The 25,687-nt window shown below is 44.4% G+C and overlaps 1 protein-coding gene across 9 annotated transcripts; it reads right to left on the minus strand.

Moving 5' to 3' along the window:
• FHIP1B (FHF complex subunit HOOK interacting protein 1B) lies at positions 1 to 25,687 on the minus strand. Of its 9 annotated transcripts, XM_066250810.1 has the most exons (13): positions 25,592 to 25,679; positions 21,385 to 21,495; positions 13,723 to 14,051; positions 12,952 to 13,590; positions 12,442 to 12,600; positions 12,164 to 12,250; positions 11,755 to 11,955; positions 7,728 to 7,807; positions 7,330 to 7,535; positions 6,171 to 6,950; positions 3,170 to 3,348; positions 2,850 to 3,012; positions 1 to 526 (listed from the first exon to the last, which is right to left on the minus strand). In XM_066250810.1, the coding sequence occupies exons 3-13, from the start codon at positions 13,858 to 13,860 to the stop codon at positions 165 to 167; spliced, it is 2,994 nt and encodes a 997-aa protein (XP_066106907.1). In that variant the 5' UTR covers positions 13,861 to 14,051; positions 21,385 to 21,495; positions 25,592 to 25,679; the 3' UTR covers positions 1 to 164. The 9 variants fall into 9 exon arrangements, with proteins under 9 accessions (XP_066106907.1, XP_066106912.1, XP_066106910.1 ...); XM_066250815.1 differs by lacking the exon at positions 21,385 to 21,495 and having other exon boundaries at positions 7,372 to 7,535; positions 11,788 to 11,955; positions 25,581 to 25,687; XM_066250813.1 differs by lacking the exon at positions 21,385 to 21,495 and having other exon boundaries at positions 11,788 to 11,955; positions 25,581 to 25,687.

The raw sequence follows: 25,687 nt of genomic DNA on the forward strand, positions 1-25,687 counted from the left end.
GAATAGAGATTTCCCTTTTATACATATTGCAACAAGTTCTCCATAAAACATTCATCTCAAATAAATTAAAAAGTCTTCTTGCCACTCCCTCCAAACATAAAAAGGAGCCTGTAACCTGGCCCCAACCCAGGCCATTCAAGGCCCTGATTGTCCATGAAAGAAAGTTAAGGATTGAGGGGCCCGAAGCCTGAGACCAGAGGGACATCTCCCTCCTCTGAAGTATCCAGCAAGAAAGGCGAGGTGACAGCATGGGCCTGGGAGATGGCAGCCAGCTCCTTGAGAAACTCGGGGAAAATGACTGCACAGTAGACAGCATTCTTGACTCGCAGAGCCTCACCTTGGCGCTCGGTGGCCCCACCCCGGGGGGGTAGAACCGGAGTTGAAGCCCCAGGGGAACCCCCACCTAGGCCAAGTCCTGTGCCATCTCTCCCAGGCTGGTGAACGAACTGTGCTGCCTGCCGGGACCTGGTCGGACTGTGTGCATGCCGCAGGAGCAACTCCCCCAAGGACGGCCTCCGGCTCTTCACTGCAAATAAACAGGGGTTACTGTGAAGGTGCATAGGTCAGGCAAACTCCCTCAGTCTAAGAGACAAAATTTCCCCACCTCTCTACGTATATAGACTTCTTGACTAGGACTTCAACACCAAAATGCTGCCTCCCCAACCTTCTTCCTTCTATCCAGCCTCCCCACTCAGCAAACCATTATCTTCCGTCTTCGCAGTCAGTCACTTCAGCCACTTCGTTCCCAGCCAGGATCCCTTCCTTTTCCACGCCCCCTGACCCTGAGGGATTTCTTACCTCTCCTCTTTCCAATCACTATGCCATCACCAACCTATTTCTCCTCAGTCCATAACATGCCTTTACTTCATGCTTCCTATCACCCTTCTGAACGAGTCAACCACTTCCACCTTCCCCTGCTTATCTGTATCATCTGACCCACATCTTCTGCCCCTTCACAGATGATGTATGTGCAATCCCATAGTTCAGTGACCATCATTTCTGTCATACTCCACTGTCTCTCCAAGATCTGCTCCCTGTGCCACTTCACCTTCTACAAATCCCTCTCCTTTATTCACCAAAGCCACCTTCCCACTGGTGTGGCCAGACCTTATGGCCAGCTTAGACTCAAATGAGCCACTTAAGATATTGACCTACTTCCCCTAATTCTTGGTTTAGATTCCTGGCTCCAGACCTATGTCCACATCTAAGGCCTACACTCTAGGGATCTAGTCTCTAGATCATGATATGGTACCCATTCTCTACCTCCAATATTGGCTACAGAGTGATGCTAGACAGAGCAATTAAATTTGGTATTCAGAACTTTTCACAACTAGGTTCATATTCCTCCAACCTCTTCTCAAAACTCTCTAGACTCCACCTTGCTTTTGCATCCACACCTGTCTGCTCTTCCTGGAACCCTCCAAGCTCTTGGCATGCTTCTATAGCCTCCCTGCCTTAATTTTGCTCTCCTTACTGTTTTCATCCTTGGCTTAATTTCACTATCCCCATCTCTTTGAGAAATCTCCTCTGATACGCCCTCCACTGATTTCCCATTTTACTACCCTAATTTCAATGTGTCAATAACTTGTTTTATATGTCATCTACCTCGCACACTAATCTGTGAGCTTAAAGTGCTTGAACTCTGTCTTAGTTACCTTTGTATCCCTGGGCCCTTCAAAGAGAACACAGTACCAGGAATGGGGAAGCAAGAAATATTCACAGTACTAGACCATCAGGAAACCATCAGGTCTTCTGGTACTCTTCCCAACCCATGTACTTTTCTCCTTAAGCCCCATCTTACATCTGCTCTCTTACCCTTGGCATATTATTTTGCATCCTACTTTGATTAACATAGGATGACTTCAATTCCCTAGCTTTCCCTTCTGTACCTATCCAAAGTTCATCTTTTCCTGCTGGTCTGGATCACACCACTTTTGGGACCTTGCTCCCTTGGTAATGACATCCCTCTAGTCTCTATAGACTGTCAGCTCTTGAAAGGCAGAGATCTCATCTTCTACCTCCCTGACTTTCCTGCACCAAAAATGATATACAGCACATACAGCAAGTCCTCAGATAATTGTTGATGAAAGATCTAGATTTAAAAGTTGGTCATATTTAGCTCATCTTTCTTCCTTATTCCCCACAACCACTCACTAAACTCTGACAATTCTTCCAACCCATTTCTATCATATCAAATTCTTCCTTTCTATTTCCATTATTCCAATTCAGGCCTTAAAGGTTACTTCCTGACTACTTGCCCTAACTGCATTTTCTCCTAGTTCTAATTCACCTAGCACATGAACTAATAAACTTATCTCTTCACTCTCAAATCTAAGAACCTCCAATGGTTTCTCACTACCTAAAAGGTCCCAACTTCTACCCAGCCCAACTTCTACTTTGAGAATCTTCTGCTCTAGTTAAATCTTTCAGCTTTACTACCAACTCTTCCACCACTTTCCAAATGCCTTACTCCAACTAAATAGTTCATACTGTCCCCTAAACAGAGGAATAAGGCCATCCCACTCCTTTCCCTACTCACAATCTCTCAAGACCCATGTAGAATGCCATGTCCTTTACCAAGCTGCAACAGTATCCAACCTAGACATTACTCTGTCCTCTTGCCAGTCCCCAACTACTGAAGCAGTTCTTGCTGGTACTGCTAATTTGGTTCTTAGTAGACAGAAGTATATAATCTGTTGACCAGAAGCCTAAGAACAAACACCAAGATTCAATTTTCTTCAAGTTCCCAGTTCCTAGCACAAGGCTTTACCCTTAATAAGTGTTCAATTAACCTAGGCTAATTAGCTGTGTAGAGAGGGTCAGGAGAGGGGTGGTGGGGTAGGACTCACCCAGAGCATCGGAGCGGCGAGGAGCAGGTCCTGCTGCAGGGCCCTCAGCCCAGTCCAACTTGCCACGAGCAATGAGGTACTTCTTGGCTTTAGAAAGCAGTGCCGGGAAGTCCTCCTGGGAGGCCGCAAAACTCTCAATCTTATTCTTCACAGAGCCCAACACCTACAAAGCACAACTTCATGACATTTCTCAGTAGTCTAGACTGACACAATTCTCTCTAGTCCCAACGGGCCTGTTCCCAGCCCCCCAGGGCCACTCCAGCTGCAGACCTGGCCCATCATGGAGCCTGGACGCACCCATGCATGCATGCATCGCACACCTGCAGCAGGGACTTGACACTGGGCTGGAAGACCATGTTGGTGTTGAGCAGGAAAGAGCGGAGCAGGGGCTGGGGGTGACAGGCCAGCTGGGCCACCAGCCCTGTCAGCAGGAAGTTGACATAGACGGAGTTCTGCAGCATGTTCTCAAGTTTGGCAAAGAGCACAGCCATGAAGGGGCCTGGGGAGGTGGGCACAAGGATACAAGGCCTGAACACAATGCACATCGCATGCATTCTTCCCAAAAACAAAAGACCCCCACGACTAGATGAAAATTATCTGTCAGACTCTGGGTATGTTTAAATATCCTGTAACTACCTGTTCTGGAGAATATAAAATGGCAGGCACCACAGGAACCCATAAGAGTCCAGATACTAACTACACATACTTGAGCTGAAGAGCCAGATCGTAAGCTCTGGAGTCAGAAGACCTGGTTTCAAATTTCAGCTTTACCCTTTACTAGTTATTGGATGGATCAAAACTCTCCAAGCATAGTTTCCTACTTGGTAAAATATATATATATATATTCACCTCATAAGGTTATTAAGAGGATAAGAGAGAGACTAATATAAAGCATTTAGCCCAAAATCAAGCAAATTATAAGTATTCAAATAACTATAAGATACATAGTACTGTATTTTGCAGTTTTTTTGAAAGCTTCATCCGAGAGGCACAACAGAAGAAAGCAGTGAGAAACTGATTACAACCAAAAAATAGAATCAGGTTGCACACAGAACAAGGGATAACATTAGACTTGGGTCTAAAAGAAAGCAAGAAGAAAGTGTAGCAAAGGCAAAAAAAGGTGACAACATGGGCCAACTTAAAGTCAGGGGAGAAACCTATGGAGGACCAAAAATTAAAGCAGCTCTCTTCCAGAGCTGGGAATCGAGAAGATGAAAAAGTTCAGAGCCAGAGAAAACCAATTCAGGGCAGACTCTGGTGAGGGAGAGGACAAAAAAATTAGAATGGCCCACTGGGAAAACTGGTCTCAAATGAGCCAGAGCCTTAGAACCAGCACTCCAGACAATCACAGTCTGACCAAGGACCTATGGGGGAAAGGAGTGTGCCTAAGAACTGCACTATGAATTAAGACAGGAGAACATTGAAAGGCAAGAAGCAATAGATCCTGTAAAAAAATTCCAGAACATTCTCCACTCCAGATGCACATAACTAGCCTTAGCTCCAAAATAACTCTAGCTTAACAGGGTCCTAAAATACCTGTAATTCTGTCCTTTTTTTCTTCTCACTTCCTGGCACTTTCTTACAAAAGAAAATTCAAAAAGCCCAGATGACTTTACAAAGAAGTAAAAGGACAGAGATTAAATTAATGCTTCAAGAATGTGGTAAGACCACCTGACCAGGTGGTGGCACAGTGGATAGAGCATCGGACTGGGATGCGGAGGACCCAGGTTCGAGACCCCGAGGTTGCCAGCTTGCATGCGGGCTCATCTGGTTTGAGCAAAGCTCACCAGCTTGGACCCAAGGTCACTGGCTCGAGGAAGGGGTTACTCGGTCTGCTGAAGGCCCACGGTCAAGGCACATATGAGAAAGCAATCAATGAACAGCTAAGGTGTTCAACGAAAAACTGATGATTGATGTTTCTCATCTCTCTCCGTTCCTGTCTGTCTGTCCCTATCTATCCCTCTCTCTGACTCTCTCTGTCTCTGAAAAAAAAATGTGGTAAAACCAAAAACTGTACTTTCAGGGTTCATTTTAATAGTTCACTAAAAGAATGTGGTACCACTTGCACACCACCTTCTGGTGGTGCTGAGCGGTAAGAAGCAAAGCAAAGACTAAGTAAATAAATAAAAAGATATATTTTCTATAGTTTGCAAGAGGAAGTAATCATGACCCCAGAGCAGAACCCCCGATGCTGTGCAAGCAGGATCGCAGCATATCCCATGCCCAGTTAGAACATGTACTAATCAAGGCACAACAACTTGACTACAAACAACCGGAGAAGGGTGGTTGCCATGGTCAACTTATATGCCATGCACTCAAGAGATGATAATCCTAGTAAAAAGCGACCTTGTGCTGAGTTCTCACAATGGACCAGCATCGTGGTGATTTACATGTGGCAATGGCATAGATAGGGCCTTAATTCAAGGTATATCCAGTCCAAAGCACTATACTGCTTCCCACAGGTGTTTCTTTTTATTTTTCTTCCCCCTCACACAGGGTGTGGAGTAAGAATAAGAACCAGCTGAGGGCTGGGTTGGGTAGAACTGGCTCTCAATGCAAAACAAAGAGGAGTTAGCTCAGCCACTTAGGTCAGGTCTAGCTCCAAGGGCACCCTTGAGGGACCAAAAGAACTCAACTGAGGAGCTCAGAGCCATGCTTTGTCATCTTCCCTAGAGAGGTATTTCATTCTTCATTCCTTATTACTGCCCATAAATCCTTAAGAAAGTCTTACTGGACAGTCATGGCAACCAACCATATACAAGGACAGGGAATAGGAGAAACTTGAAATTGAGTCCTTCTGTGAAGAGAATGGGAGAAAGGAGGCCAGAATTGAGTAAGGAAGAACACCAAAAGAGCTGATCGTGGGCCACAGAAGAGCTAAGACCCCAACAGATATATAGTAGGAAGAGCATGGAACAACATGGTTTACAAAGAGGTGCCTCATACACAGGACAGCAAGTATGTCTTCCACATGGTTCAGACATATTGCTGTGATTCACCAGGAAACACCAAACAGAAAATATCCTGATCACAAACCCTAGGAAATAGCCAGAGCGGGTAAGAGGAACATGCAAATAGAATAGGCATACAAGGCTCAGACATACATCAATTCTCAAAACAGCACAAGCATGGAAGATGTACACACAGACACAGAGTCACACATATGACATGATATGTATCTGGAAAGAACCCAAGCAAAATGAATGAGAAGCTCGGCTAGTATACAGAAATGATACCACCAAGAAGTCTCGGAAACCAGCACAAACACGTTGAAACATGCAAAGAGTACACAAAGGAGAAGGCCTAGGGTAAGTAGCTTACCAGTGAAGGGCTGGCTTGGCAGCTGGTTGAGAGTCCGCAAAGGGCTGCTGAGGAAGGGGCCAGGGGGCTCAGGGGGACAGGTGAAGCTCTCGTAGGCCTCCTCCTCCTCAAGAGGTAGTGAAGGCTCTAGGGGAGGCTCTGAGCTAGCCCCCCCATTGCTCAATGCCACCTCCAGATCCCGAAGCTCCTGCCCAAAGCCCTCTAGGCCTGCCATGCCCTCAGAGGTACCCTCTAGCAGGTCCCCAGCTCCCTCCTGTGGCCCCCGACGAACTTTCTTGGCCCCCTCAGGCCATGGTCCTGGCATCCCATTGAGCTGAGGAGAAGGCAGGTGGCCGGGGCCCCCTGCTGCACCCACAGGCAGTCCTCCATTCCCCGCCTCCTCCTCCTCCCCTTCCCCTACATTGTCCCTGCCCTCCTCAGGCAGCAGGCTGCGTTTCTTAGTCCGGGAGCCAACAAGACTGGGCTCAGGAGGGGGCCGCTCGCCATCATAGGGAGCAGACCAGGTACGGCAGGCTCGGACACAGCGGTCCACACCACGGCGCGCCTCACGCAGATACTCCAGGTAATTGTCTTCCAGCTCACCAGGCTCCTCTGCAGGGCTGGGCCGTCGGCCAGGGCTGGAGGCCGGGGAAGCAGCAAGCCCTGGTGAGTGAGGGGCTGGGGCTGGGGACTCAGTGCCACCTAAGCTCTGCTGTCGCAGGAAAAGGGCCAGACGAGATGGCGTAGAAGGCCGGGGTACCGTTACCACAGAAGAGGAGTCAACACTTGGGCTTCCAGGGCCTGCAGATGGGGGAAAAACATAAGAAGGATCAAAGACATAGAGGTCCAGAAGGAGGGCTAAGACACCTAGAGAAACAGAGACAGAGCAATGCGACAGGAGAAACATGGGATCAGTTCAGACAGCTGACTTTCCATCCTCCAAATGAAGCTTTTCCTTATCCACCACCCCATCTCACCACCACCAATACCAAATAAACAACCGAAACAGGAAGAATACTGACTAGAGAGAAACTAAATTTGCTCAGAAGCTAAATTTCTTTGGTGCAGTTAAGGATCTATCCTGAAAGACCCCTCACTGACTTCCCCAAAGATAGAATGCCACTCATGGCCACCTCCCTCCCCCACAACTTATTAGGCTCCACTAGAATCCAGGCCATACCCGTGGTATCCTCCCTTCTCCCTGACTCTCTGTTAGGCCCACCTCGTGCCCACGAGGCATGCTCTGGACGGGGTGGGCTGGGGGCACGATGCCGACAACAGCGTGGGATTAGGGAGAGAAACTTGTCCGCTGCTCGTCCATATAGATCCACATCACGCACAGCTGGCTTCTGGCTCAGCATCACATGGTTACATGGGACAAGATACCTGGGAAACACAGCAGAAAAGTGACACAGGATAGATCAGGAAGGAAGGGCTTGGGAGAGCATCAGGTCAATGGATGTGGCTCCAAGAGTAGGGAACCACATGAGCAACGCCAATATAACCCATTGCCCCAGCAATGCACAAGGCCCTAAGGGTTCAGGACCCGCCATCCCTCAGCCCTAACCCCACAGGTACCTGAGAACCAGCTGCAGCATGACATCCTCACAGCTAAGGTTCAGTAGGGTCCTGAAGAGACTCAGAGAGACCATGCAGAGCTGGGGGAGGATGGAGGGAGTCACTATAAGAGCTCTCTAACCTCCAAGATGTTTACCAAATGGGAACCCCCCTCCAAGCCCTAGGTCCAACCAACCACTCCTAGAAAAACAATGTGCACAGGGCCTGGCACACAGCAGTCATTCAATAAATGATCACGTAATGTTCGTGGGCAAGACTTCACTATTAACAGATAAGAATAAACCATCTGTCAAATTCAACCTATTTCTGTAGGCCATACAAATGTCAGCCAACTCTCTAGCTATATATACCAGTCAGCAGAGATTCCAGCAATACTTAAGTGGAATGAATACCCATGAGGACTGAATAAATGACTAACAGAAGACAATAACATGGTAACCAGGTGAATGCCTGTCAGCAGAGACTGTAGCAGCACAGTAACTGAGTGCCTACCAACAAGAAAACAGAGGGAACCTGGAGGAATACCAGCTGGGAAGTGGGCTGGGCTGTAAACAGGAGTCTGAGTCACCTTTCCAATACCAGTGTTATCTCTCAGAAGGTGGGATAAAGGAAAGCTCAAAGGCAGCTGACAGGAAAAGGAAAAAATAGGTGGGTCCACAATAGAGGAAACCTTTTGTTTTAGAAAAGGAAGAATGGTAGTTAGCCTCAGGATAGACTAAGAGAACAGACGCACACAAGCTCTCGTGACTCCTCTGAATCCCCACAGCACTTTCTAAAAACTTAACCTTTATGGCAAGTATGTCAGATACCTTGAGCTCCCTGAAGACAACTATTGGGTCTCAGTCTAGGGCAGCGATTTTCAACCAGCGTGCCACAGAATTTTTAAAACATGCAATATCTGATTAGTCAGGGTCATTGACCTCTTTTCCCTTAAATTGTCAAATAAAGAAATTACAACAGCCAAATACAACAATAGCTGTTCAGTGTGAACTAATAAAAATCATACCTATTTTTTTGTCAGATCGTTAAAAAGTATGTATTTTCAGTGTGCCACAGAATTTTAGTAATTAATTTGTATGCCATAAGAGGAGAAAGGTTGAAAATCGCTCATCTAGGGCACTACCTGCACAGTCTAGGTGCTTGTCATTTACTAAATGAGAACTAAAAGCCAGTCATGGTGGGAAAAAAGTGTCACAACAGTTCACATTTTAAAGAGCACAGGTATTTAGGAGATTTACCATAAAGTGTGCATTTTAACTGGCAATGAAAATATTCACATTCACTGAAAGGTTGTGTGATAAGTAGAAAAATGCCCCTCCCTCAATATGTCCAGGTCTTAATCTTCAGAAACTAAATATTTTACCTTACATGGCAGAAGGGACTTTGGAGATATAATTAAGGTTACAAAATTTGACATGGGAAGTTAATCCTGGCTTATCAAGGTAGTCCCAATCATATTACACAACTGCTTAACAACAACAAACTTTTCCTAGCTGGGTAAAAAAAAAAAAAAAGAAGAGATTTGAAGCATGCGAGGAACTCAATCCACTACTGATGGCTTTGAAGATAAAAGAAGGGGGCCATAAACCAAGAATTAGTTGGCCTCTAGAAGTTATAAATGGTCCTCAGCTGAGAGCCAGCAAGAAAACAGACATTTCAGTCCTATCACTACAATGAAATAAATTTTACCAAGAACCCAAACTAGCAAAGAAATGGATCTTCTCCTACAGCCTCCAGAAAGGAACGTAGCCCCACCAACACTGATTTTAGCCTGGAGAGATCATGGAATACATGACCTACAGAACTAACTGTATAAGAGAAAAAATTTGCATTGTTTTAAGTTACTATGTTTTTGTTATTTTGGTATTACAGCAATAAGAAACTAATACAAGTGTCCAGGTACACACACTGGCCAGCCAGCATGATTTACTTTAAGCCACAAAAGAGGCTACAGAAGTTACAAAGTCAGGCCAAGAGAATCAAGCTTAAAAAGGCCAAACAGTGGAAAGGAATGCATCTGCCAGACCAACACAGGCATCCTGAAATCAGAAGAGATCTGTTTCTTTAAAGAACCAGGAACCAAGAAGAAATACCCCAAGAGTATAAAAGGTTCCTCAGACCAGGGAACCAAATGCGAGACTAATAGAAATATATGCTAAAGACTGCAGATCTACATAATGGAGAATCAAAGAAATTAGGATAAGATTAAGACAAAAGCAAGATGTATAGAGGCTAGCACGGTGGGGGGGGGGGGGGTCAACCCCAAGAAGAAAATCAGCTGTCCTGAAACATAAACAGGACATTTCCTGAGGTCAAATAAATACAAGACCATGGTCTAATATCACCATAATGAGAAATAAAAATTTTTTATATCTTTGTAAAATTAAAGCTTTGATATCTATTCTCTTTTGGTTTATACCAATAACTTTTAAACAAGGCATGTATCATGATTTTACCCAGCAGAGTAAGAGCAGACTATCTCATACATACACTCACTTAGCTATTCAGAAACCTCACCTATACAAAACATAGCCATCTACCTGGAACCCTATTACCAAGTACCTCAATTATCTAAGAGTTTTCTACAATGCTTAGAAACCCAAGAACTTGTTTTAAACACAAAGACCCAGAGAACTCCAATTATTTGTAATAAAAGAAACAAAAATGGTTCCCGAGCCAAAATAAATGTCCATGTCTAAACTAATGCTTTATTCCCCCAGAAAGACTTCAGGTCTTTATTACTTGTTAACTATTTACTTCTACTTTATATACATTCGTATTAAAGTCCAAACTTCTTACCATGTTCTACAAGGTCATGAATGATCTTACCTACTTCTCTACCTTCATCTCATTCCCTTATTCCCCTTGGCTCACTACACCTCTGGTCACACTGGTCTTTCATTTCCTCAAATACATTAAGCTCTTCTCCTTTTGTTTTCATTGCATGTTGCTCCCTCTGCCTAGACCAGGGGTCGGGAACCTTTTTGGCTGAGAGAGCCATGAACGCCACATATTTTTAAATGTAATTCCATGAGAGCCATAACAACAACCCGTGTATGTTATGCATTATCCAATAAAAATTTGATGTTGTCCCGAAGGACAGCTGTGATTGGCTCCAGCCACCCACAACCATGAACATAAGCAGTAGAAAATGAATGGATTGTAATACATGAGAATGTTTTATATTTTTAACGTTACTATTTTTTTTATTAAAGATTTGTTTGCAAGCCAGATGCAGCCATCAAAAGAGCCACATCTGGCTCACGAGCCATAGGTTCCCGACCCCTGGCCTAGACAGTTCTCCCATTTCCCCCTCATGACCTTTAAGTCTCAGCTCAATGTCACCTGCTTAGAAAGGTTTTTGATTTTGCTTTGTTTTTTTTTTACCACCATCTTATTTTATTATCACCCTGTTTGGTTTTTCATTATAATTACCACAATTTTCTACTATTTCAGTACTGTGTTTTCTTTATTTACCTCCTCCATACAGGAAGCTCCATGAAATCCTCAAACATGTCTATCTTGTTTACCATTATACTCAGCACCAGAGAACAATACAGCACATAGTGAACATTCAATACAGATGTTCAAGAGAAAGAATGGATGTAGGTAGGTGGATGGATGCCCCAAGTTATAACAGTTCAAATGCAGAAAATCTAAAGGGGGGGGGGGGGGGAGGTAAGCATACCAGTAGCAACTGGGTCAGCTATCAAAGCACAAAACCTGAGAAACTGATCTTGAGTCACCACAACAGGCCAGAGCACTACATGGCTGAAAAGAACCTCATGTCAATGCTACATCACAAGTGTAGCAAAATGACAAAAGGTTAGAGCCATGATGAGCAGCCAAGTTATCCAGAAAAGGAAATTGTGCTCTAGAGTCATATATTACAAGAGCAGGGGCATAGATTAAAATCTGTACCCAAAATAGTTAAAAGTTAAATACTAGAGTAAATACTGGAGACGAAGGGTAAAGAAGGGCGGAAACACCCCCCCAAAACAAAACTCAGAGAGAGAAGATGGCTCACCCAAGTAAGCCAGGACAGAGGTAGGGGCCATACCCGGGAGTTGCTGCCAATACGGGCAACGAGTGTGTCAAGGATGGTATGGGTGTCATGCCGGTGTAACAGCAGAAATCGCAGGAAGGTACGGAGCAAGGCAGGCTCTGAGATACTCCGGAGGAAAAGTTCCAGATAGGCCGTACTGGCGATCATCTCCTCCACAGAGGTCTAGACAAAGGGGAAGGGAAAGTTTAGAAATTTAGGGCTTCCCTGCACATATACTGAGTCATTTTCCCTGAGTTTTACAGAGGAACCAGGAGCAGAGAGGGGAAAAGGGAGGAGTACCTAGCCCACTGTCTCCCACATTGGTCTTGGCATTAAAGTTGCCACCCGTCAGCCTAATCCTCTATTCTGTCTTGCTACCCATGACTCTCACCTTGTGCAGAGCAGGGCCCATGACAGGTACCAGGAACCCATTATGGATATAATCAACCAGCTGCTTCTGCACCAGAGGGTGAGCCACCTGTAGGGGTGCGAGAAAGAGGAAAGGATTGTGAGGGGGACCACTGTCTGAAAGGGAGTCAAATGGTACAACACAAGTAGGCAGCCTACCCCCAAGATGAGAGAATAGTGGAACTCCGGGGAATGCACCTCCTCCCACCCCATACCCCTAGAATGTCCAAGGACCAGACCTCCTGGGAATCCCAGTCCCACCTGAATGACTGCATTGCAGAACTCTAGAGAACTCATGAAGAGTGCAAGGGCTGGCACTCCCAGCCAGTCCTCCCGTCGCAGACAGTGCCAGTCATCACCTGGAACTTCAATCTTTCGGGGCAGTGATGAGTACAGGGCACTCAGCCCTGTGGCCAGCACCTGGGGGCCATCACCAAGGATAGGTTACCAAAAACTCAGACAATATGAAAAAGGGGCACAGGGGAGCTACAAGCCCAGAGTTTTGATTGGAGTAGGGGGAAGAGCTATTACCTGAGCAGATATTTAGCTACCCAATGTTCTAGAGCATCACCAGGAACCTTGGCCCATGAAGAGCCTTAGTACCTGCCCTATCTACCTAAGCCCATGTTTCATCCCCACCCCAACTCCCAGCACTACTTTCAAACCCAGGGGGCTAGTTCCTGAGGAGAAAGCCCAGATACACAGACCCTCTACATCTCCTGTCCAATGCCCACATACCATACCCTAACCCCCATCCCAGGAGGTGCTGACCGGGCAGAAGTAAGAGTGATCTGCGATGTAGCGGCCCACGGTAGGGCTCCCAGCTGACAAAGCCATAAGCAGGAGTAGAGCATCACGGGCCTGCTGGCCCAGGGTGCCCTCTCGGTGGACAAAAGGAACAAGGCGAGAAAATAGGAGGAGACGGGGGGCAGCTCCAGGCTCAGGAGGTGGCTGCAGGAAGAATTCAAGCAATGAAGGCTCCCGGGCCAGACACACACACAGCTGGCTGAGAAGTAGCACCAAGCTTTCATCCAGTGCTGGGCTACTGGGCACAGGGCGACCACAGGCATCCAGCAAGGTCAGCAGAGCCTCACGAACTGGACCATGCCGCAACAGTGGCTGACGAGCTTCGCTCACCAGCATCTCAAATAGTTTCAGTTGTTCAGCCCGCCGTTCCTCAACCCCATCCCCAAGCTCATCCCATTGAAGCTGCCATGCTAACACACGGGTTAGCAGATCCTCACGCAGAGCAAACTCCAGAAGGGGCCCAGGGGCAGTGGGGGATGCAGGGACTGCGCGATCCTCTGCCAGCAGCGTCAACATCTGGTAAGTATGGTTGCGCACTGCACTGAGATCATCTGCACCCCCTGGGGCTGCCCACGGTCCTTGCCGCTCCAGGATTCGCACCACCTGGGGACACAGGACAGAAGACAAAAGGAATCTAAGATGGTAAGGTGACTAAAGGGGACACTGAGAAAACACAGAAGGTTAGAAGAATTCAGGGAAGCAGTTGACTAGGTCCTCCGGCATATAGTCTCCTACCTGGGACCAGTGATTCTTGAAGACCATAAGGCAGGTCTCAGGGTCAGCCATGACAGGGGTCTGCAAACTGGCCCCTTGAGGCACACGGTGGCCAGGGCCCCGGGAGGCCAGTCTGCTCAGCCAGTTCATCCTCTCCATGAGGCAGGCTGGGCAGGGCCAGTGGCCAGAGGACCAATCTCTGAGAATTTGCCAGCTGGAGGCTTTCTCCACTTGCGTTTCCAGTCAACTTCATCAGGTCTGTAGGAGCCAGTAGCTGGCCATGGAGCCAGAAGATACGCCAGGCTGGAGTGGCAAGCCCAGAGGTTATTGACCAGTCCAGACTTGCAAATCTAATTCAAAAAGAGATATTGAAAGGGATCAACAGAAGTTTGCAGCTCTCCACTTACCCAGCAGGAAGAACTCAGAACCACCACTCCAATGAAAACCACACACACACACACACACACACACACACGTGCGCACACATACACACACATACACATACACAATCAGCATCTTTAATTTAACATGTCTATAACAGACCTAATTTCTACCACAAAACCTACTACTCCCCCAGCCTTCTCTATCTCAATATATATCAACATTCACCTACATGCTCAGGCTAAAATCCTGGATATCATCCTCATTTCTTTTCCTGACTTCTAACACCCAGTTCATCAGCAAACTCCATCATCTCTACCTTCAAAACATGTCTCACTACTACAATAGCTTCCAATCTGGCATCCATGCCTCCAATCTTGTCCCCTGAGAGTCTATCCTCCACACAGCAACCAGAGTGATATTTTTAAAATCTAAATTATATTATATCTCTACTCTGCTGACTATCCTCCAATGATTTCCTATCACACTAGTGATTATCCAAATCTTTACCTTGGCCTATAGGGCCCTATATAACCTAATCTGTATAAACTCGTACCATCTTCCTCCTCACTCATAGTTTACTCATACAGCCTTTGTGAATACTTCCCCATTCCCTCTGCTGGAATGCTCTTCTTCTCCTGATCTTCACGTTACTCACATCACTCAGTTCTTTTCAAATGCCATCTCCTAAGAGAGGCCTCACTTAACAATTCTATCTAAATAGCACATCTTCCCACCTTTACTCTCTAGCTTCCTAATTTTACTTTCTTAATAGTTTTACTACCTGAAATTATTTATTTCTCTATGTTCCCCCCTGGAATGTAAGCTTACAGAGCACATGGTTTATCTGTTTTATTTACTGTTGTATCCTTAGTACCTAAAGACTCAATATTTGTTGAATGTATATATGCTTGAATGAATGAATGACCCAATCTTAATCTGCCTCCAGCCCTCTGGCACTGCTGAGGAACAAATTTTGTTCTGCTTAACCAAACACAGTTTTCTCCCTAGAAGCCCACTAGTAGAAAATGGGCAAAGAGATCATTATCTGAATACTCCTAAAAGGTGGAAATGCAAAGACAACCCAAAGAGCAAAATAATTTTCATTCTACCAAGGAACACATGAACACTCTCCCATATACACACATATTTCCACTCCTGTCAGATACATACAACACTCACTCCTGGGGACAACACTCACTTCTGTGGACACCCTCACTAAAGAAAGGGGAAGAGTACCAAAACAGCTGTTGCCTCACAGTTCCTTCTCCATCACACCCAGCACCCCTCTCAGAATTATTGTCTTTCAAGAAAGTAAAACTTCAGAGGAAAGGTGTGGTTCCATTGTCCTTCCTCTTTATACTCAACAAGGGTTAAAGAAACCCAGAGACCTGGCAAAAGCCCCACACTGCCATACCCTGCAAACCCAAATACTCTTCTGTGACCATTACCAGTTCACAACTAAAGAAATGTAGCAATTATGTTTAAGGAAACCTTCTATAGAATAGGAGACAGTCTTATAACAGGTGGGACCAGTCCTAAATAGCAAACAAACTTCACTCACTGATTAACTCAATGTATACCCACACAGATAAAGTACTGGGCACGGTGCTACATAAGCACTAGAAATACAGGATGAGTTAGAACTGCTGGGGGAACACAAACAAAAACTCCAGTATTTATTATAAACAGGTATTTACAAAAGTGTCACAAGGGCATAAAGGAAAGTAACTAATTCTGCCTGGGAGATTAAAAGAAGATTTTAGAAAGGTGATATCTAGGCCCTGGCCGGTTGGCTCAGTGGTAGAGCGTCGGCCTGGCGTGCAGGAGTCCCAGGTTCGATTCCCAGCCAGGGCACACAGGAGAAGCGCCCATCTGCTTCTCCACCCCTCCCCCTCTCCTTCCTCTCTCTCTCTTTCCCTCCCGCAGCCAAGGCTCCATTGGCCCAGGCACTGAGGATGGTTCTATGGCCTCTGCCTCAGGCGCTAGACTGGCTCTGGTTGCAGCAGAGCGACGCCCCAGATGGCCAGAGCATCGCCCAGCGGTGGGCATGCCGGGTGGAACCCGGTCGGGCGCATGCGGGAGTCTGACTGCCTCCCCGTTTGCAACTTCAGAAAAATACAAAAAAAAAGAAAGGTGATATCTAACTTAAAGCTTTAACAATAGATACTGTCCACAAAGAGAACAGAGGGAAAGGCCTTCTTCATATTAAAAACAGTATGTACAAAAATATGACACTCTGAAAGAACATGACAAATTTGAAGAACAGTTGCAAGTTTGGTGCAGCTTACAGACTATCCAGAGAAGAAAGATGCAATATTGAATTGAAGGATAAATATGGGTGAAGGTTATAAATATCACTAAATATCATGCTAAGGAGTTTTGATCTCATCTATGGACACCCTGGAGACAAAGGAAGTTTTCAAACAAAGAAATGACAATATATAAAATTTGCCTTTAAAAATATGTCAGACAGCACTATAAGGTGGAGGAGACAATGGCAGTGGACAATCTGTAAGAATCTGTTTCAACAGTCTGTTTTAAAGAAGAAAAAAAAAGGATAGCATGAATTAAGGTAGAAAGGTAAATGTGAGATTCACCTCTACATTAGCATGGCCCATACTGAAATTATTTACACCTATAATATCTCTGCCATTAACATATATCAAGCTCTTTAACAGAAGTGACCATATCACTCATTCTTCCTTGAAATTCAGTGGTAACATAATATCTGGCATTCAAAAATGCTTGTAGAACTGAATGATAATAAATTTAAAATAATTATAACAGCTAACATATGGCATATTGAGTACTTACTATGTGCCAGGCTCTATTTTAAGTACTACATGTAACCCTGACTGGGTAGCTCAGTGGATAAAGGGTTGTCCTTGTGCGTTGAGGTAGCAGGTTTGATCCCTGGTCAGAGCACATACAGGAAGCAACCAATGAATGCACAACTAAACAGAACTAAATGGAACAATGAGTTAATGTTATTCTCATTCTCATATTCCCCACCTCCTTTAACTCTCAAATAAAGGGGAAAAACAAACTTTTAATATATGGGCCCTGGCCAGTTGGCTCAGTGGTAGAACATCATCCCGGCATGTGGATGTCCCAGGTTCAAATCCTGGTCAGGGCACACAGGAGAAGCTCCCATCTGCTTCTCCACTCCTTCTCACTTCTTAATCTCTCTCTCTCCCACCCTACTCCTGCAGTCATGGCTCAGTTGGAGCAAGTTGGCCTCAGGCGCTGAGGATGGCTTCATGGCCTCTACCTCAGGCACTAAGAAAAGTTCAGTTGCTAAGCAATGGAGCAAACACCCCCCCTCCATGGGCAAAGCATCATCCCTAGTGGGCTTGCCAGATAGATCCCAATCAGGACACATGCAGGATTCAATCTCTGTCTCCCCTCCTCTCACCAAATAAAAAATAAAAAATGAAAGCACCACACATAGTATCTCATTTAAACTTCATAAATATCCTAAATGTACTATTATCTCCATTTTACAATGAAAAAGATCAAAGCCTAGCCTGACCTGTGGTCGCACAGTGGATAAAGCATTGACCTGGAATGATGAGGTCATCTGTTTGAAACCCCAGGCTTGCCTGATGAAGGCACATACAAGAAGCAACTACTACAAGTTGATGCTTCCCGCTCCCTGCCCCACCACTCTGCCTCTCTCTCCTCTCTCTATTAAAAAAATGAAATTAAAAAACAAAAAAGAAAGTCAAAGCCTAGAAAGGTTAAATTGTCAAAGCTAGCTAGCTAGTAAGTGTGAGACTGAGATGCATATGTAGACAATCTGCCTCTAGATTTAAGCTACCTATAAGATAGAAGAAACAAGACATGGCAAATGAATGTAGGATAAGAGAAGGCCTTAATATGAAGTACAGGTGACTTCATAAAAAGATAATGCCACTAACAGACTAGGAACACAAAACAAAGGGAACTGTGTTTTAGAAAGAGCATGAGTACCATTTTGGACATGCTAAGTTTTGACACACCTATAAGATATCCATGATGTCCAGAAAGCAAGTAAAAATATTAAACTTGAGGTCAAGAATGAAATCAAGACTAGAGATATAAAACCAGGAGTCACCACCTTATAAGTGGTAAATGAAGCTATGAAAGTAAGTGGAATCATCCAGAGATCAGCAGATCACAAAAAAAGCTAAGGGTGACATCCTGGGGAAAACCAAGATTTAGGAAAGCAAAGGAGAAGACTTTAAAGAAAACCATGAAGGTAGCTATAAATGGAAGAAGAAATCCAAGAAAGAGTGGTAATTTAAAAATCAAAGGAAAAAAAGTTTCAAGAAACTGGAGGTACCCATAGTGTAAAGTCTACAGAGAGATTAAGTAGAATAAAAACTAAAACTCAGCTAGTTTTAGCAAAAAAGTTTTAAACTTAAGAAATAATTGCTTACAGAATGACTAGGAGCCAAAGACAAGTAAAGATGCAATTTCAGGAAAAGTCAATAATATAGGAAAGGATGATGTTAGTCAAATAAGTTTGTAAATATGATGTATATGTTTGCTTGCTTTTGCATTGGGTGTGGGAGACAGGCTGTAAGCTCGCAAGGTCCTTATAGCCTATGCCTTTCCCACCCTTTTAGTACTAACATCTTTTCAACATCCTTTTAATACTAAGATCCTCTCAAAACTGAGCTTTTCCCCAACCCCTTGACTGTTGCATGACGTGGAGTAGTGCACTCTTATGAGGAATCCAATTTATAGCTCAGATGAGTGGCTTTGTATCAGAGACTTCCTTATTTGTATATTGGTTTAAAGCAGGGGTCGGGAACCTATGGATCGCAAGCCAGATGTGGTTCTTTTGATGGCTGCATCTGGCTCGCAAACAAATCTTTAATAAAAAAAAAATAGTAACGTTAAAAATATAAAACATTCTCATGTATTACAATCCATTCATTTCCTATCACTCATGTTCATGGTTGCGGGTGGCTAGAGCCAATCACATCTGTCCTTCAGGACAACACCAAATTTTTATTAGATAATGCATAACGTACACGGGTCATTGTATGGCTCTCACGGAATTACATTTTAAAATATGTGGTGTTCATGGCTCTCTCAGCCAAAAAGGTTCCCAACCCCTGGCTTAAAGGCTTTAATTTCTACACTATAAAACAAGGCAGACCGGGGGCACTCTCACACAGTTTCTGTCATCAGCATTGCAGAGGAGGGGCAGCCAAGAAGGCAGAGTGCTGAAGGAGAAGCCAGTTTATACAGAGTTTGTGCAAAGAGAAGGAGATGGGAAACAGAGGTGACAAAGGTTGGTGGAGCCTTTGAGTCTAGGAAACTAGGATGAATCAGTAGCTTTGGGAGCCCTGAATGGAAAGAGAATACTGTGTGTATTTCTTGCCCAGCGGGTACGAGCTAGGGTTAAAGGTAATGGCCCACCAGTTCTTGGCTCCGCTGTTTCATTACTATCTGTCCCAATCAAATGCAAACCTGCACGGACAGGGTGGCTGTGATGGTGGCCGAGGTTACTGGCTATTCAGATGAAAATAAGGCAATAGTTTAAAGAAGCTGGGAAAGGCAGTGGGGAGTCAAGAGAAATAGTTCTTTTGGTTTGGTTCAGGTTCGGTTCAGTTTGGTTTTAGGATGGAGACCTCAAAGGTATTTGTCAAGTGAGGGAAAAAAGTCTGAAGTAAGTAACAAGTATGAGTAAATAAGATACAAATAACTGACAAAAAATAAGGTACTATATAGGATTAGTCTGAGAAAAGGAAGGGAGGTCAACAGTAATAAAGGATGGGTGCCACTTCAGGTAAATCCAAAATCACACAGAGAGTCCACTAATATCTACCACTACCACCCCCACCCAGCTTTCCCTCTGTCACCCACCCAAGACAGTGAGAGTGGGGGAGAAGAGAAAGGGTGAGAAGGTGGTAGAACCACAGAATGGATGCTCAGCCTTTCACAAATGGTTTCGTAAACCATATAACACAGTCACTCAGACTAGGAACTATTAGTAGCAGGAACACACCAGAAAAGGGACTTACCCATCTGCACAAAGTCCCATGCCTACAGTCCCAAGTAGGCATGGGCTGGAGAAAACAAAGCCAACAGCTGAGAATCTGGTAAGAAGTGTCCTGTTACTAGTCTTACTAGCCCTGCCCTCTCACTGTTCTTAGCCCTGAGATAATGCATCATCCTTGTTGGATTCCTTAAACTCTGCCCATATCTCTGTACACATTGTCCCTTTATTAAGTTTTTCCCAAACCCAATTTGTACAATCTGCTACCAGCGAAGACCCTGATGGAGACAAAAGTATTACTGTTTAGAGACCTCTTTCTCAATCGCATCTCTTTGAGGACTGAAAACAAATAGAGTTAGGGCGCCTTAAGGTCAAACAAAAGAAACAAAGATAGGATGAGTTCTGGAGTCCCTCAAACAAAGGCTTGAATCTCATTTCACCATTTTCCAGCTAAGTGACCTTAAAATAAATCGCTTCACACACTGGAGTCTCAGTTTCCTCATCTCTAAATTCTGATAAAAATAAGTATTGTTACTGTTTTAGGAATTAAATAAGATAACCTATGTAGCGCTCCAGGCATAAAGCAGGTGGCTCTGTAAATGATATTTGCCTTTCCCCACTTCCCACTCCTGATCCTGTCTGACCCAAGTGCCCTCATCTCTCACTGAATAGAAAGATCTAACCTGCCATGACATGTCCATCCTCACCACCTCACACTCATACCCAATCAGCTGAAGGCCAAGCACCCAGTCTCAGCAAAGTGAGGCATTAACATGTCCAGAGCTAAACTGCCTCCAGCTTCTAGAACTCAATTCCAAAGATTAACAAACCTACCTTGCATTATACCTGGAGTGCCCACTTCTGCTCCACTGCTTGACCAACAAAGAGCACTGCTTGCAGACTCAAGAGGGACTAATCTCCACTACCTTTCCTCACTCAAGAGGGACTAATCTCCACTACCTTTCCTCACCCCATCCCATCTCTTTACAAAGACCTCAAGGATAAGAGCCAGGCTAGAATCAGTTCTCAGAATCTAAAAGTCAACACTTAACCTGGGTCCTGTTCACATACTGCAAAAATCATAGCTTGGTGGCCCTTATCACCTAGTCAGACTTCTTTACCCTGTTGACCCTGCAAAGTTCAGAACAAGTCAAAATAGATTGTGGAATCACCACCCTATTACCTCCCATAGTAAAGTCTAGAAAAAAGTAGACACCCTCTTACAGATTTACCTTCAGATTCCAGCCACAGGAAAAAAAAAAGGAGATAATCTTTCAGAGACACAAAAATCCAAGGTATGCACTCACCTTAGGGCCCAAAATACAGCCTTACAGGCACACTTAACAAGAGCGTTCACCAACGTCAGAACAGCAAGCACAGGACAGGAAGTCGCTCAGCCGCACTTATGAACCTTTGCCCTGGGAGAGGCAAAGAGAAAACAGGAGCTGGGGGCAGGGATACACTTGCTAACACCTACAACTAACAGGAAGTGACCAGAATGACCTTCTAAGAACAGGTAAGTAAAATTGTAAGGCTTCTCTCCCTAAAATGACTCTTCCTAGGCAAGATGACTGATACTGATATAAGAGGTATGGATGGGCTGTTACCCTAATAGTGAAAGTAGAAAGAGTGGATTAAAACCTTATAGGAATACAAAAGCAGAGAGTGGAGAAGGACCACCTCAAAGAAGCCTACCAACCTAGAGCTCATCTTACATATCTTGACTATCCCTCAACTTATATTGCAAGACAGACTCACTATCTCGCCTCTCCCCAGCACCACCTCTGCTTCTTACAGGGAATCCTCTCAAGACTCCAGCAGAGCCCTTGGAACTCACATGTCACATCATAACTCCCATTTCCTACAGTGAATCCCCAAGTCAAACACGGTTATGTCTACCCTTTTTGGATGAGGGTGACAAAGATGCCCAAAAGGAGGTGAGGCTGAACTAGATATTAAAGATGAGGCAAGTTCATTGTTCAGAGAAGAAAGGGCATTCCTAATAGAGAAAGCAGTTATTACCAATATTTCAAGGCCCCAAAAAGTAACAAGTTTGTTAAGAACTGTAAACAATTTATTCAAGCTAGAACACAGAGTAGGGAGTGGCAGGAGATGAGGCTGGAGAGTTGAGGCCAAATGATGCCATATTAAAGAATTTGGATGTTGTCCTACAAACACAAAGAGCCAAAACTTTGTAAATCGAGGAGTTCCATGATCAGATTTGTATTTTTAGAAAGATCATTCTAGGAACAGACTACAAAACATAAGCTTGAAGCCAGATTGTTGGGGGGGTAAGGAGAGTCCAGATGAGAGATGAAGAAGAATTAAGGTAAATTAATAGTGAAGTTGTAGGAGTGGAAGTAAAGAGAAGAGAAATAACAGAAAAGAAAATGTATTAAGATTTTAATGACTGATTAAACGCAGGTGGTGAAGGAGCAGAAAAAATGAAAGATGACACCCAAATCTTTGCCTGGACTGAGATGGGGCATAAGGTGCAAAAGCAGGCTTTCAGAGCAAAGACAATGAATTGTTTTGAACACGTTAAATCTGAGATATCTTTGGAGCTGTATAGTATATCACTAAATATATAAATATATTGTATAATTGGAACATAGGGAAAGGCTGAGACTAGATATAGAGAAATAATTACCTCATTATGCTATATTTTTATATTTCATATTCTCTCTCTAAACTGAAATTATTTTCTCATGTGTCTATCTTTCCCAGCCAGATTGAGAATTCCTTAAGACCTCAGAGGATCATGTCTTATCTTGCTATCTCATAAAATGTGAGCACTACAGGGCAGACTATAAGCTAAAGAAGTATTTGCTAAATGAATAAGTGAATTAATATATGAATGAATGTATTTTTTTTCTCAGCACTTAGAAGAATGCCTGGCACTAACAGATGTGGAACAAATGGTTCCATACAACATGTTTCTATCTCATGTCATCATCCTCATCTATGTTTCATCTTCTCACATCTATCACTGAGATACAAGTCATAAGTCAAAACCCATTATACTTAATGTACCACTATTCTATGAAGAGTTCAGTAGAGCAAACGATAAGCTTACCAAACCCAGTGCTTTCTTCAAAATGACCAAGAATTTAAACAATCCCAAAGAACCCTCTGACATGTGACTTGACTCATCCTATCACTATCATAATGTGATCCACATACTGTGTATACCTGTTCCTATGTCACTGACACAATATTAAGTAGACCCTCATCCCTATCTCACCCTCAAACCATCTTTCATCTTTTAGAAATAGGACAAATGTAAATCATGAAAAATACTTGTTTTTAGTATAATGTCCTCCATATCATCACAACCCTCCCTATACATCATGTGCCTTTTAAAGGTCCACATCACCTTCGTTCTCTATTACAAACTTTCTTTCTCCAAGTCACTCTTAGGAGACCAAAACTGGGTTCCACTTTGGCACTTAATCACTATGTGACCTCTGGCTTCTGACTTTTATTCCTCATCTATAATAAGAAGTACTGCCCTTGCCTAATTCATAAGATTATCTATGTAAATCCAGTAAAATTTGAGATTGCAATGTAAAACCTATGCTGTCCCGATATCAGGAGTTCTACAGAATTACTATATAAAGATGTATTTCCTCAATGTAATACAACAACCACATCATCACTCTATAAATTCTTGGAATTCATTAATCAGTAGAAATATTTTTTAAATATTAAAATATAGGGTTACTTCTTATTTTGATAAAAAATAAGACTATTTCCTTAAATCCATCATTTTTTATCACCATTATTTCATCAGTGGGAGAGCACTTTAACACCAAAAGAATAAAAATAATCTCAAAATAAATTTCTTCATGAAAACTCATGTTTCATCCTTCCACCTTGGATGGATAAAAACTTTATCAAGGACTGGCAAAATCCTTGGCCCAGTGTTTATGAACCACTGCTTTAAACCCTGTTATGAGACATAGGTTCTATAGGGTCCTGACTATGTGGACAGGTTGCTGCATGAGATGAGCGGAGTGGCAGGAGATGAGGCTGGAGAGTTGAGGCCATATGCATACCTGTTTGGTATGCAGAGAGAAGCAACGAAAACATATTATGGGACAGAACAGTAGCCTGTTCTGACGCTGAGTCGCTGGAACAGAATGGGAACTTGGGCTGTCCCCATTCTCAGAGAAGGATCTAGAAAGGCCTAGCCTTTCCTGATGCTGGGGAAGGTGTCTAGGCTTTGTGGCAGACTGTCAGCAGAGGAAAATTTATTGGTGTGAAAGTGGTTATTATCATTGAGGGCCAACCCAGTTTTCCAGGACTTTCAAAATTTCCATGTGCATGTGGGTAGGAAATGGAGACCTGTAAAATGCTAAAAAATTGAACCCAGTATCAGGTTGTGAAGGAAGGAACCAACTGCAAAAGTACAGGAGAAGACATTGAGGGTGGTGGAAATGTTCAATATCTTGAAAGTGGTGATGATTTCACATATGTAAACATGCCAAAACTCATTAAACGTGTACATGGTAAATATCAGCAGTTTATTAAACATAAATTTACCTTAATAGCTTTTTCTTGTTGTTTAATTTAACTGTAAGTATATTAGAGCAAAGCCTTTCTGTTTGAGAACCTAAATATAGGGCTGTATATAACAATCCTTCCATAAAGTAGAATTAGCAACTGAACGTGGTTGATCCAATATATATGACAAACATCAGAGCCCCAAGCTCAGCACAGGTGAGGAGCAGCAGAAGGGTGAGGTTGTGCAGAAGCAGGTGGAGAGAAAAATAGGCAATCCTAGCCCAAAAACCTCCATGAGAGGCACCATCTTCAAGTTTGCAGTCCCAAGGAGGAACCTGAGGGAACGGGGATCCCCGTGATTATTACTCTGTTGAAGACTAAGCCTCAAAAATTATTTCATAGTGACTTTTTTTTTGTCCTGCAAAATATGTAAGGCCCCTGGGGGCAGAAGTGCCAAGTGCATGACACTTTCACCCAAGCTGTCCTACTCCATCTAGAACTACTGCTCTCACTAGCCAGAGCAAGCCACTGAAGGAGGCTTCAGAACCAAGCTCTCAGCCTTAGCCAAGTCTCACAAACCTGAGCCCTTCCTCCCTTGCTCTGCCCTCAACTCCCTCACCAATTCACCACTGGCCGGCATGCACACGCCTTCGCCCTTTCCTCTCCCCCTCCCCGCACGGGCCTTGCCCCCACACCTGGGTCCCGGGGCTGAACCTCCCCCGCCCACAGGAGCCCCTGCACCTCCTGTTCACAGGTCCTGCCACTTGCCCCCTCGAAAAGCACCGCAGCCCCTCATACAAGCCAGTTCCTTACGTGCCCACCCACCTTTAGGCTCTAACCCTGCTGCCCTACCTGAGGCACTCACACCCGGCCCCTCGCCATATGCCAGCCCCTAAACCTGTCCCCTCACAACCTGTTCAGTCACCAAACCCGGGGCCATCATGGCCCAGTTCCTTATTCCCTCACGCAGTCCTGGGGCCCTCCGGCCCATACTTGCCGTTCACTCACAGAACACCGACCCTGACCAGGCCCGACCGCCACAGCGCCGCTAGGTGAGCTCAGGCCGCCGCCATAGCTCCTCAGGAGCACCAGCCGCGCCCCGCC

This window comes from Saccopteryx bilineata, chromosome 1, assembly GCF_036850765.1.
Source record: "Saccopteryx bilineata isolate mSacBil1 chromosome 1, mSacBil1_pri_phased_curated, whole genome shotgun sequence".
NCBI lineage: Eukaryota > Metazoa > Chordata > Mammalia > Chiroptera > Emballonuridae > Saccopteryx > Saccopteryx bilineata.